The 12,768-nt window shown below is 37.9% G+C and overlaps 1 protein-coding gene across 1 annotated transcript; it reads right to left on the bottom strand.

Annotated features, from left to right (window-relative positions):
- Positions 1 to 510: 510 nt before the first annotated feature.
- LOC131152227 (mediator of RNA polymerase II transcription subunit 27) lies at positions 511 to 11,100 on the bottom strand. The gene is made up of 8 exons (XM_058103979.1): positions 10,706 to 11,100; positions 3,500 to 3,665; positions 2,656 to 3,127; positions 1,803 to 1,862; positions 1,637 to 1,705; positions 1,473 to 1,516; positions 1,193 to 1,394; positions 511 to 892 (listed from the first exon to the last, which is right to left on the bottom strand). Exons 1-7 carry the CDS (start codon positions 10,992 to 10,994, stop codon positions 1,211 to 1,213), a joined length of 1,284 nt encoding a protein of 427 aa, XP_057959962.1. The 5' UTR covers positions 10,995 to 11,100; the 3' UTR covers positions 511 to 892; positions 1,193 to 1,210.
- Positions 11,101 to 12,768: the final 1,668 nt, after the last annotated feature.

Genomic DNA, 12,768 nt, shown 5'->3' with positions numbered 1-12,768 from the left:
TCTAAACCTAAAACCATCAAACAAAACTACTAACAGTTTCAGACAAAGTTTATTCCTAAGAGCAAACCGTCGATGCAACTCTCTAAAACATTCGACTGTTTCTTGCACACTAGTTTCTCTATTTTCCATCATTTTTTTCTTTATACATGTGTTCTACTCAATATACGAGCTGCATATTACAACATTTTTACTAAATTAACGCCAACTAATCCTAGCAAATAAAATATTTCTAAATTGGAAAGACACATAAGGTTTCTCATACTTGATTTTAATTGTTTATTGACCTTACATAAAGTCTCAAGTAAAAAGTATCCAATTTCGGAGAGAGACATAAATTGGATTAGACAAAAGATTCTACATGACAATTATTGATAGAGGATGAGTGTTAAAAATCATTTCAGTTTAATAAATTTTCCGACTCTTTAAGTCTTCAATTCTAGAGGAGAGAAGTGATGGTTGGGCCTTTCATGTTTGGGAAAGGAAGAGAAAAAACGACTAGATATGAAACAATTTGTATAAAAAATAATTCTATTGAGCAGGAAGTGTCAAAACTTGTTTACCTTTTTACATACAATATCGCTGTGGAATAAGTTACTAAAATATCTGCTTAACAAGAGCAAGAAGAACAATGTTCATTGGAAGGCCCATTGAACTTGACAATCCATCCCTGTTTTCTTAACCCCTCCTTGCCTAGGCCAAGATTTGAAAATTAGACCTTCAACATGGGTTAGCATTTATAACACTTAGGGTGTCCCTGCTCGATCATGTACACAATTGATGCCATTTTCAAATGAACGATGTCTGTTGCAAGGCGTAACTAATGGACTGCAAACTGCACGGTTACTTTTGATGGATCATTTACCCAGTAATTCCCACACTAGTCATAGAATGCCTGCCAATAACCAACAAATAAAACAAAGCATTAACAACTAAATGGTTGTACTGATAAAACAAAACACTAAATCTGTTCATGGAACATTGCTGGGTGATGGTTTGTTTCATTTTTGGTGGATTGGGGAGTTGAGGGTTTTATTTGTGGATGATGGCATAGTTTTACTGCCTTCCAGTAACCAATAATGTCAAATTACAGCCTAGAAAGTAAAAGGATGAACAATAAGAACTTTTGGAACGAATTTGTGTTTGATCTTTTCGTTTTATCAGCTATAAGGGTCTAGCAGAGTATCACAAGTACCTGCATCAATCGATGTTTCTATGTTTCCTCTGAAAAACAGCCAACATGATAAGCCTGAACAACATCCAAATTATGTTCCTTTAATGAAGGATTTGGTTGTCCAGATGAAAGCTTATGGGCAGAAAAACGCTGGTAAGGTCTATGAACAGGAGGCAACAGCAAAGCCAATCTTCTATCCATTGACAATAGCCGTCCACACTTACTGCACAACACCAGCATTAAATTCATTTATCCAACAGGAACTAGAGAAATTCATGAAGTTGAAAAGAGAAAATTGCACCTGCAAACTTTTGTAAAAAGATTTTGGTAGCTGCAGATCCAGTGCTGCATAACAAATGGATATATAAGAAAACTAAAATAACCATGAATTTAAAATTATTCAGAATTTGAAAATGGATAATTTAATTAGGCCGGAAACCCTTTTAAGTAGGATAGAGATGGTACCAATAGAGAATATAGAGGTGTTTCAGTTCTAATCCCAAGAAAATGCTGCAAGGCCATAGCAGCATTCTCCTGCAATAAAAATCCCAGTAAAGTCCAGCTTTGTGACATATTATGAACATATTGCGCATATGAACTAGAACTAAAGTAAGAAACAAAAAGCCATTACCGTAATGTGTCTAAATACATGGAAAACAGAAAAACCTCGAGCATGTACGTAGCTGCCTCCCTGTAAGTGAAAATTCCAAGTGCATTAGCAGAGCATACTACAGTTTTTGACAGCATTAGAGAATATAAAGCATAAATTACAATAGGAATAAGAACTCATTCTTAAATTATATTTTTCATGGAAATTTTGGGGGACTTGATTTATTACAGTTCGGAAAAAGAAAGGTGACGGAAAAAATAGTATTCAAAGAACAAAACTTTAACATAATTTTACAAACATTAATAAGGAAAATTTCTCGAACATAATTTTGAGAAACAATAATAAGGAAAATTTATGCACTCTTTGGCATTGGGCATTGAGCCAAAGAGGTCAGTCAATTCAGCAGAATTCCATGCAAGGTTGAAGAGAACTCGTATCAGCACAATCTTTTGTATTTTAGCTAGGCCAAAGTTTGTTGTAAAAATAGAAATAAAAATATTTTGGGCTAATCCCACCCACCGTTTACTGGATTGTGTGGAAATTGGACCGGAGGGAAAGAAATAGGAGAGTACTTCAGGCAATTGAATTGTCTATTATAAAGATCATAAATATGCGGTTAAATTGCTTTCTTTTTTGGTTTAGTGGAGATACTGCTATAGGTGATCAGGTAGTGGTTGATTTTATTGATTTTCTGTCTTGTAAATGATCTGTTGTACTTGGGTTTGCATCCCCATGGTGCCTTTTAAAGATTATTTTCCCTTGCTCGTTGGGAGAAAAAAAAAATTTGAAGCATGGGGCCTCAAAACAAGTGGGAACAGAATCCTCAAATGCTAACAGTTCTGAAAGAAAAATATTGTCTAGGGAACAGATTTACCTCATCTGGAGAAAAGAAAGCCACTGCATCAGGATCAGCAGATCCAGCAGGATGCAATGATACTATTGCCCTAAAAACAGAAGGAACCAACAATTCAACTACAGCAACCTTTTCTGCATCTACAGCATCCAGAGATCCTGGTCTTAATTTATTTGAACTGTGGTAATTATGTGCTTTGGATGATTCTACAAAGCTCTCATTTGCAGAAGAGGGCAGTGAAGAAGCTTTCTTTAACCAGTCTAGACGTTGGTAAGTAGAAATTTTCACATTTGGCACTTCTTTTTCCAGACGCATCAGAACATCAGATAGTGTTTTGCAATCAATATGCTCTTCTTGATGAGTCCCCAATAATGCTTGAGAACTACAATGTTTCTTCGAAACAGGTTCAGTACTGGAAATCTGGCTATTTACTCCACCATCAAGGTGAGGGAAAAATTGCCTTTTCTGGTCGGTAAAGGCCTTGAGGGCTAACCTGGAAACATTCAGAAAAATATGTAACTTGCCTTGGATCTGTATCTGTAGTACCATATCCGGAAAAAAAAAAAATAAAAGACAGCAAGAGGGAAATTGAAACAAAAGCAACAGTCCTATAAAGAAGAAAATGGCCTTAGTACTTTAAATAACAGAGAAGGACCCAACATAACTACAGCACAACTTCAGCAGCAGTTTTGCTTGTATTTAGATCTGAAATTCAGACTGAGAAGTCTACAAGAACATCAAGAACTAAAAGCAAATTTCTGGAGCTGTTTGTTAGAAACTCTAATATAATTGATATATAAGCAACAAAAGACTAGAGTGCAAAACAGTATCAGTGCATCAGTATATCCAAGATCTTCAAACACACCTTGTCCTGTCAACTGCAGATGCACCAGCCTGACCAGCAAGTTGACGTTTCCAAGCATACGCAACAACAGCACCATCTGGACAAACCAAAGGCATGTGCAAGCCCCAGGAGTTACTTCGTGATCGAAGAGATTCATTCAGAACACCCGAGTCTTCCAGCTGCTTACCTAACGAAAGTGAAAAGATCTCAAATTTATGGATGTTAACCCATACAAATTGAAGTATCAAGCTGTGAGCTTTTTTTTTTTTTTTTTTGGGAAGTTGGGGGGGGGGGGGGGGGGGGGAGAGATTACAAGCATCTAATGATTCAGATTTCAGTCTAGTTTCTACCAGACAATACATCCTCCAAAATTTAATTTCAATACCAAAATATGAAAGGGGATGACCAAAGTTCAAAGTACCAATGATGTTGAATATGTATATTGCCTGTACATATGGTAAATATTCTATTTAATGCATTTTCATCAACATTGTCAAAAAGATAAGGGCATCTGCGCAGCACACAAACTGGGCAAATCCTTACTTTAACTATAGTTTCAGATCAGTAATGCAATGTGTATGGTTGTAATTTAGTAAAATGTAGACATGTCTGCAGTTCTCTCACTACCTCCACTGACATATTCTCTAAAATTCCACTCATTCTCAGAGCATGTTTATTATCCTGATCTACACCAGTCGCTGTTGCAGTCGCTGGTCTTCACTAAAGTAGACAAAACCATCTCAGTAGAGTTTTCATCATATTGCTCCCAACTGATGCTATCAATGCCACATCACCAAAGCATTTCTAACTCCATTCATTTTTGTGTATTGATTATGCTATCTCAATGTTCTTGTTTCAGTTTTCACCTATCTTATTTGACAAACATATTTTTCAACCATGGTCTTAATTCTTGAATTTTCATGGTGTTTAAAATTCCACTTTCCACCATCACCGAACTCGAAATGCCAGTCAGTTTTCACAGTAGAACTTCCATTGAAATATCCACAAATTATCCAAAGTTTATCAAAATCTCTAAGTTTCAACAAAATCTTGACTGAAGAACAAAATTTCTTCTTAATTGAATTGAAAACCCTAAAAATTGAAATTTATGTCTTACCAAATGTTTTATAAAATTGAAAATATACATTGTTATGAGGATAGCTTTAGTTTTAACTTTAAATTCAAATTTATTTCTGAATTTTATTTATGCTGAAGATGTTTAATATGGTTATCATTCAGTTCTTGCAGCTTTTTCTTGGATAAGTAAAATTCATTCATTACAAAAAGAACGAAAGATACAAGCTGTGGAGGACAAAACAGTAATTGCAGCCTATATTGTCGTTGGTGCATTTCATTTACAATCTTTTAGTTCTAAATCCAGCACTATTATGTGTTTTTTCTAAAATTTTATCCTAAAAAAAAATTCATGATTTACTATCAACTTTCATATTTTTTAAAAAACAAAAATCAACATAAAATTTCTGTGTTTTTAAACTCATTAAATTTTGGTTGCAACTGGAATGTAAAATTTTTTAACTACTGAAAACCAATGACTACCTAATTGCAAAAAAATAATAAAATGAAAAAGCCCAATCCCTTCCTCCATGTCAAAACTGCAGTCTAAACAATGATAGCATGTCAATCTAGACCCTTCATGTTCATCTATATTAACTTAACTATATTCCAATTTTACTAGTAATTTGACCACATTCCCAATCTTAAATTTGCTCATCTTAACAGCAGACCTTAAAATAATCTCCCCAAATTCAAAGTCAGTTTTCCCTGTGTTTTTTTTTTTTTTTAACACAGAGAAACCATTCCATTAAACATTAGTACAATAAATAGAGGATAGTGATATAAATGGATTTTGGTTGGTGGATATCCTGCTCCAATTCATCCCTATAGGGGTAGATTTGGTAGTTTCTAAATGGATCCTAGACAATAGTTGGATTGAATTTTATCACCCGAGGCGGATTCTGAGAACAAGGGGGGCATGTATTTTCCCGCAATCCGCCCCGGCCCAAATACTGCTCCACTTAACTGAAACCTGCCTGGAATATAAATAAATAAACAAATATATACACACACACACACGCATACATACATACATACATACATACATAAATATATATATATATATATGTGTGTGTGTGTGTGTGTGTGTGTGTGTGTGTCTATATATATATATGTATGTGTCGATATATTTGTGTCTATAAACATAATATCTTCATTCAATTTTTCATAGGTTCTAAACGTATTATTTTTATTTTATTTTATCCTACTAAAAAGGTTATGTTATAATTATATTAAAATTATACTAAGCTATATTATTTTAACAATATAAAGGCCCACGAATTGTTTTTTCCCCAAAATTTTGTATGTTTTTTATAGTTGGTGGGGCGGATTTTGGTCCCTGAAGGGAGGTGAATCCCCTAATGAGGCAGGGATGGGGATATAAATAATGCCACAAGACGGATTCCAGGCAATAGGCAGGACGGATAATTCTTGGTGGGGCAGATTCGAGTTCTGCTGCTCCCACTGCAATCAGCCCCATTTACATCCTTAATGGAGGATAAGGCATCCTTTACAAAATCAAAATTAATTACAAGAGCAAACTTGTTGAAGATAACATAGCTCATTCCACCGAGGCTACCCAAATATAGCTGCATTGACCCTCATGATTGTAGATATTTCATTCATTCTAGGATATTAGTCTCCATTATATATACGGTATCATTTCATTGTAATTATTCTTTGTAATTATAAATATAGTATTCATACCCACGTTAATGTGTGGTGGTTTCTCAAAATATTCACATGGTATCAAAGAGAAATTGATCCTTCTTCGGCACAAGAAAAATTTCCCCGCTGTGCTTTGTTCACACCAAACCCAACGGACACTACCCTTGCATCTTCGTCGCCCCCAGTTCTCATCATCAACTTCCAATGTTTGACTCTGCACGTTCGTTCCCGACGGCCGCCATGCTTGCCGACGGTCACCACCTGCCGTCACCGACCCTGTTCTTCTGGATCTCCGTCTTCGCCAGTTCCTTGATTGTTGCCGCTGCCTTTGTGCCATGATTCGTCGCCGGCACACGTCCCCTTCGCAATCCGGGAGCAGATCTTCTTTGTAGAGGGACCCGAGAGCAGCAACATTCTCCGGCGCTCGTCTGTGTCTCCATTCTATTAGTCTGTCTTCTTTGACATTCGCAGTTCTTGTCTCAGTTCTCCGACGCCCTCATCTCAGTTCAACTCTCCAGCTTCTCTTGTCTTCTCTGACCATCGCCCGTCTCTCAGCTACCGTATCAATATCCCTCAGATCTACACCAGCTTTACATTTCTCAAATTTGCTTATATTTTACTTGTACAAATGCTAAGGTCACTCGTGGGTGCACCAATTTTCACATAGTATTGAAGCACCTCCCCGGTTGAGATCAAGACCCAAAAAAAACAAAAAAACAAATAAAAAAAATCAAAATAATAATAATAAAAAAATCGAATCTTTTTTATTTGTCTCCATGGCTGCCAATACTGCAAGCACCGACAATTTTGATGATCCAAGTCATGTTTTTTATCTTAGTAATTCTGACAATCCTGACATCGTCCTGGTTTCCAATCTCTTGACTAAAACCAATTACAATACATGGAGCCAATCCATGGTCATTGCACTCAGCACCAAGAACAAAGTCGGCTTCATTGATGGTACCATATCCAAGCCCTCCAAGACATCTTCTACTGAGTATCGACAATGGAATCGTTGCAATAACATGGTAAAAGCATGGCTTGTCAACTCCCTTTCAAAAGAAATTTCTACTAGTGTTCTCTTTTGTGATCTTGCTCAAGATATCTGGATAAATTTGAAGGAGCGTTTTTCTCAAGTTAATGGTCCTAGGATGTATCATCTTGAACAAGAAATCCATAATCTTGTTCAAGGAAAATACGTCTGTGACCACCTATTTTACAAGGCTGAAATTGCTATGGGATGAGCTGTCGCCTCTTCAGTCTAATCTCTTTAAGGGGGATGTTGCTCCATACCAAAAGTACCAACGCACCATGAAGTTTCTTATGGGACTTAATGACTCCTATGGTGCGATTCACAGTCAGATTCTCTTGATGGATCCTTTGCTCATGATCAACCGCATCTACAATTTAATTCTTCAAGAAGATTGTCAACAAAACATCCAAACTACTTCACTTGTTGATGGGGTTGCATTAGCTGCAAAAGGTATTCTCCCCACACCAAAAGATGGTAAGTCGTTCCGCAAGCCTAGACAAAAGTGTACTCACTGTCACAAAGAAGGTCACACTGTGGATCACTGCTATTTCATCCATGGGTTCCCATCTGGATCTTCTAAAACTAGCTCGGGTTCCAAGCCATGTGCACACCAAGTCTTTTCCATTGACAAGACTAGAACCCAGGACCTCCTGGTAACTAGCTCTGATACCATGTTATTGCAACGGTTCCATTGTCGATACTCAGCAAAAGATGTCTTGGAGAGCTTGGATATGGTACCATCAATGAAGCCGACTTTGTCCTTAGTGCTGAATGCAATGACCATGGATTGGCTCCATGTATTGTAATTGGCTTTAGTCAAGAGATTGGAAACCAGGACGATGTCAGGATTGTCGGAATTACTAAGATAAAAAACACGACTTAGATCATCAAAATTGTCGGTGCTTGCAGTATTGGCAGCCATGAAGACAAATAGAAAAGATTTGATTTTTTTTTATTATTATTTTGATTTTTTTTATTTGTTTTATTATTTGATTTTTTTTTTTTTTTTTGTCTTGATCTCAATCGTGGAGGTGGTTCAGTACTATGTGAAAATTGGTGCACCCACACGTGACCATAGCATTTGTACAAGTAAAATATAAGCAGATTTGAGAAATGTAAAACTGGTGTAGATTTGAGGGATATTGATACGATAGCTGAGAGACGGGTGATGGCCGGAGAAGACGAGAGACGCCAGAGAGCTGAACTGAGATGAGGACATTGGAGAACTGAGACAAGAACCGCGAACGCCAGAGAAGACGAACTAATAGAATGGAGACACAGACGAGTGTCGGAGAATGCTGCTGCTCTCGGGTCCCTCTGCAGAGAAGATCTGCTCTCGGATTACGAGGGGGACGTGTGCCGGCGACGAATCGTGGCACGAAGGCAGCGGCGACGATCAAGGAACCGGAGAAGACGGAGATCCATAAGAACAGGGTCGGTGACGGCGGGTGGTGATCGTCGGCAAGCAGGTCGGCGATGGTGACCATCAGGAACAAACATGCAAAGTCGAACGTTGGAAGTTGATGATGAGAACTGGGGGCAACAGAGATGCAAGGGTGGTGTCCATCGGGTTTGGTGTGAATAGAGCGCAGCAGGGAAATTTTTCTTGACATAAAGAAGGATCAATTTCGCTCTGATACCATGTGAATATTTTGAGAAACCACCACACATTAACTTCCAACCCCTTTGAAGATAAAGCATTGACAAACCCCCAAACCCCAAAGGAATGAGCCCAAAATGCAAAAAAGTTAACTTTCTCCCAAAGCAAAATTGAAAAAGTCTTACAATCTTTGAAAATTCTCGCATACTGCTTGTGCCATAGAATCCATAAGCATACATTTCCACAAGTCCATAAAGTCCTCCCTCTTTTTCCTCTTCCCAACCCCAAAATCTCACCAACAAAACAATCATAGGTAGTGTTTGGGAACATGATTTTAGGCCTTGGATTTGGATATGCGGGTCTGGAAGAGACTCAATGCAATTTTATACTGCATTTTGTCTAAATTCACACAAATCGAATTCAATGCCCTGAAATTCATGCCCCCAAACGTATGGGCACACATTCTGCAAGGCCATTCAATCCTCACCGTAATAATTTAAAAAAAGTATTCCAAAGATACCTTGCCACCTCAAAATGAAGTAAAATATGAACATTAGTCTCGTTTGATTCACAAGTCACAACTCAACATACAAACATCCAGGCTGGTTGAGGCCTTATAGGATCTCCTTAGCAAGTCATTCATATTAACCCTGTTAAGAACAATTGAACAAGTGTCCAACTGAAAGCGCAAATCTTGAAAGGAATTTTTGCTTGCCAAGAAATATCGTCTAACAATTCATCCATAACCGATGGCAACGATAAGAGTTCCAAATCAACAACTACTGCTACCAAGTTGTAGTTCCATCATGCATCCTATACCTAACATATATCTATTTGAGTAGCGTTCGGTTTAGAGTTGGAATTGGAATCTAAACTGCAGCAGGGACTTCCCACTTACTGGCATGACCCAATGAACCCCCAACCACTGCCAGATAATATAGCACAGCTCCTGCATCTTTCCAAATGAAACATCAGCTAATGAAAATGACCCATTATCCAGCGATATTTTCACCAAGAATTGCTCCTACACAGCTTTCCAGGCAAAGAAAGCTACCTTTTTGGGGCTCTTGATCTACAAAAATGATTTCCAAAACCAAGGAGAATTTCGTGCATCCCTGTGGATGTATTAGGTTGTAGAAAGAGTTACTTCGAATCTGCTGTTCATTCCATCTGACTTATCTGATTGAATCCTCCTTCCCTAACATTAGCAATGTTAACGCTATGGCAAATACCCGGAAGATTCACCACAAGTGCCAGCTCCCAGTCACTGCATTCCCTTCAGAAGTGCAGGTTTCCGTGCTTCCAATTTCAACTAAGGAGGTTACCTTTGCTATTCTGAACCTAAATTTAGATCTTTGTGCCTTTTAAATATGGTTTCTCCACTGACCACTTCAATATTTCATGTTTAACACATTTATATCTTGCAATATCCTCATTCTTATGCCAAGGTAGATAACAGAGCGTGCAGGTTGCAATTTCAGTTTTATCATTCCAGTACCATATTTCTTTATATCAAGATAATGACACCATCCCTTCATATGATACGAGAGCCTTCATTTCTCCATCACAATACAGTATGGTTCCAGGAAAGATTTGAAAAAAAAGAACTATCAATTGAAGTTAAATTTAGCAATACAAAAGGAAAAATTAGTAGCAAGTAGAGAAAACTTCTTTGCACACAATATCTCTTTAATACTACAACAGATTTTAAAAACTGACAAATAAAAATTAGAAATTCAACCGCAACTAATCGTAAAACCCTCAACCCAGACATGTAGAATAAAATGAAAATGCGACCATTTCATGAAAAATAAATAAATAAATAAATAAAGGGCCCAAGAATAAAAATTACCAACGTCGCGAAGGTCTTGGAGGTGCTTCCGCATGGAAGCCTCCTCTTCGGTAATCATATTAAAGGGTTTTTTGTGGAGTTGGGGTTGCGCTGAGATGAAGAGGGCTTCGAGAATGTGGTCGGCGCTGAGGCGGATATCGGCAATAAGGCGGGCAGCGTGCGCCAGCCGCTCCATCGCCAGCGCCACCTGCTTCGGCGGCGCGTCCCCCGCAGTTTCGCGCTGCTGCGGGGCCGGTGGCGGAGGGTTGGGCGTCGCCGCCTGAGGGTACTGCTGCTGCTGCATCATCATTTGGGTGACCAGTCGTCGTGCTCGCGATGTGTTGTAGGCAATCGAGATGTGGAATACCGGAGGTAGGATCCTACCTGGTTTAAATTTTGTAATTGTGAAATTTTGTTCACCCATTTACAAAACGGGTTTACCCGTTTATAAAATGGTGTTCCCCCCATTTTTGGTTGTTGCTTCTTCTTTTTTTTTCCCCTTGTCTTTCTCTATTTTTCTTTTTATTGGGTAGGATAGGGTGGGGAATAATTGGCTAGTTTGCACCAATTTATTGCGATCACACTATTATATTCGGTGCTAGAGCTATTTAAGTATTATAATATGAGTGGATTCTCCCTATAAGTGCAAGTTGCAAGTTATAGAAATGTTGGAGATTAGAGGAAAAAACGTGTCATAATTCCCTATCAAGTAAAGAGATCGTGATCTCATAAGGATGACATAGACTTTAATGAGACGTCTTTTGAGATAAGATCGCGATGTCTAGTGGGAAAAAAAGAGAATAATATTTCATCATAGTTTGGTGAATACCGTTACAACTACTATGACTTCCTAATTTTTAAATGGATGTATAAACATTTGGAGAATAGGGATGCAGGCGTGAATTCATGCATGTGGAAGTTGTTATCTGACATGTTTTGAAATAATTTAGATAAGACCACAAGTTGGAAAGATGTTATTTAAAAAAATCATCTCTATAGCTTGTTTATTCAATCTCTATGAAAAGTATATAGGTCTACAGTGAAGTGAGTGATTAGGTGTGCATTTTACTACATACATGTTAAATGGAATCACAAGTTGGCAATGTTTGCAATTTATGTAACTTTGCACATTTAATCTCCACAAAAGAGCATTGTATATTTGTATATCTTTAGTGAATTCATGAGCTTGAATTCATGTATGTGAAGTTCACATCTAACATGTGTCACGCCCTGAACCCGCAAGTGGGTCTCAGGTGTGAATTTAGTAACCTAACATATCTCTGTATCAGTTTAAAACATATCTGATACAATACAAAGTGAGGGTCCGACCCTGTGGGGTGAACGGATGCCCATATACATACATACAAACATCCATACTCATCCATGATACGCAGCGGAATACGGTCTTTTATACATCAACAATATCATACCAGAGTTTGTACATGTTAGAATATACATCCCCATAATACAAAACATACCCCAAGTGTCTACAAAACTATCCCGACAACCTGGATACCAAAACTCGTACCTAATAGGTACTAGTAGTAGTTACGAGACCCTTGCTCCCAGACGCTAGGATGCTACTTACGGCTGAAGGACCTGAAAACATTTATATATATATTCGGGGTGAGACACCTCTCAGTAAGGGAGAAAACATGTTATATCAGTGTGTGGCATACTAGTGTTATTTTACATACTTCATAACACATAAAATACGATATAGTTCGTAACATTTCCATACAGTTTCATACGTATACATACAGTTCCACACAGTTCTAGTATTTTCACAAAAACCATTCCAGTACATACGATACCCAAAACATACGGTCAATGTTGTCACACTAGTTCGCAACTACACAAGGTCACCTCGTCTCACAACGATTACATTGCTACATACGCAACTACGCTGCGACGACCGAGACCCATAGTGATTACATTACTCCATACGCAACTACACAAGGTCACCTAGTCTTATATTGATTACATTGCTACACATACAACTACGAAGTGACGACTTAGGCCCACAGTGATTACATTGCTACATACGCAACTACACAAGGTCACCTAATCTCACAACGATTACA

The sequence above is a fragment of the Malania oleifera genome, chromosome 3, assembly GCF_029873635.1.
Source record: "Malania oleifera isolate guangnan ecotype guangnan chromosome 3, ASM2987363v1, whole genome shotgun sequence".
Taxonomy (NCBI): Eukaryota; Viridiplantae; Streptophyta; class Magnoliopsida; order Santalales; family Ximeniaceae; genus Malania; species Malania oleifera.
The sequence above is the reverse complement of the archived record's forward strand: the minus strand, read 5'-3'. Positions and strand labels throughout refer to the sequence as shown.

Bases quoted from the DNA above. Each gene is read 5' to 3' on its own strand.
- LOC131152227 (XM_058103979.1), bottom strand. From the start codon at position 10,994: ATGATGATGCAGCAGCAGCAGTACCCTCAGGCGGCGACGCCCAACCCT. The intron at 1,863-2,655 runs GTAAATCTGTTC...TTTCACTTACAG, and splicing joins CTTTCTTTTCTCCAGATGAG to GGAGGCAGCTACGTACATGC. The intron at 1,706-1,802 runs GTAATGGCTTTT...TTTTTATTGCAG, and splicing joins ATGTATTTAGACACATTACG to GAGAATGCTGCTATGGCCTT.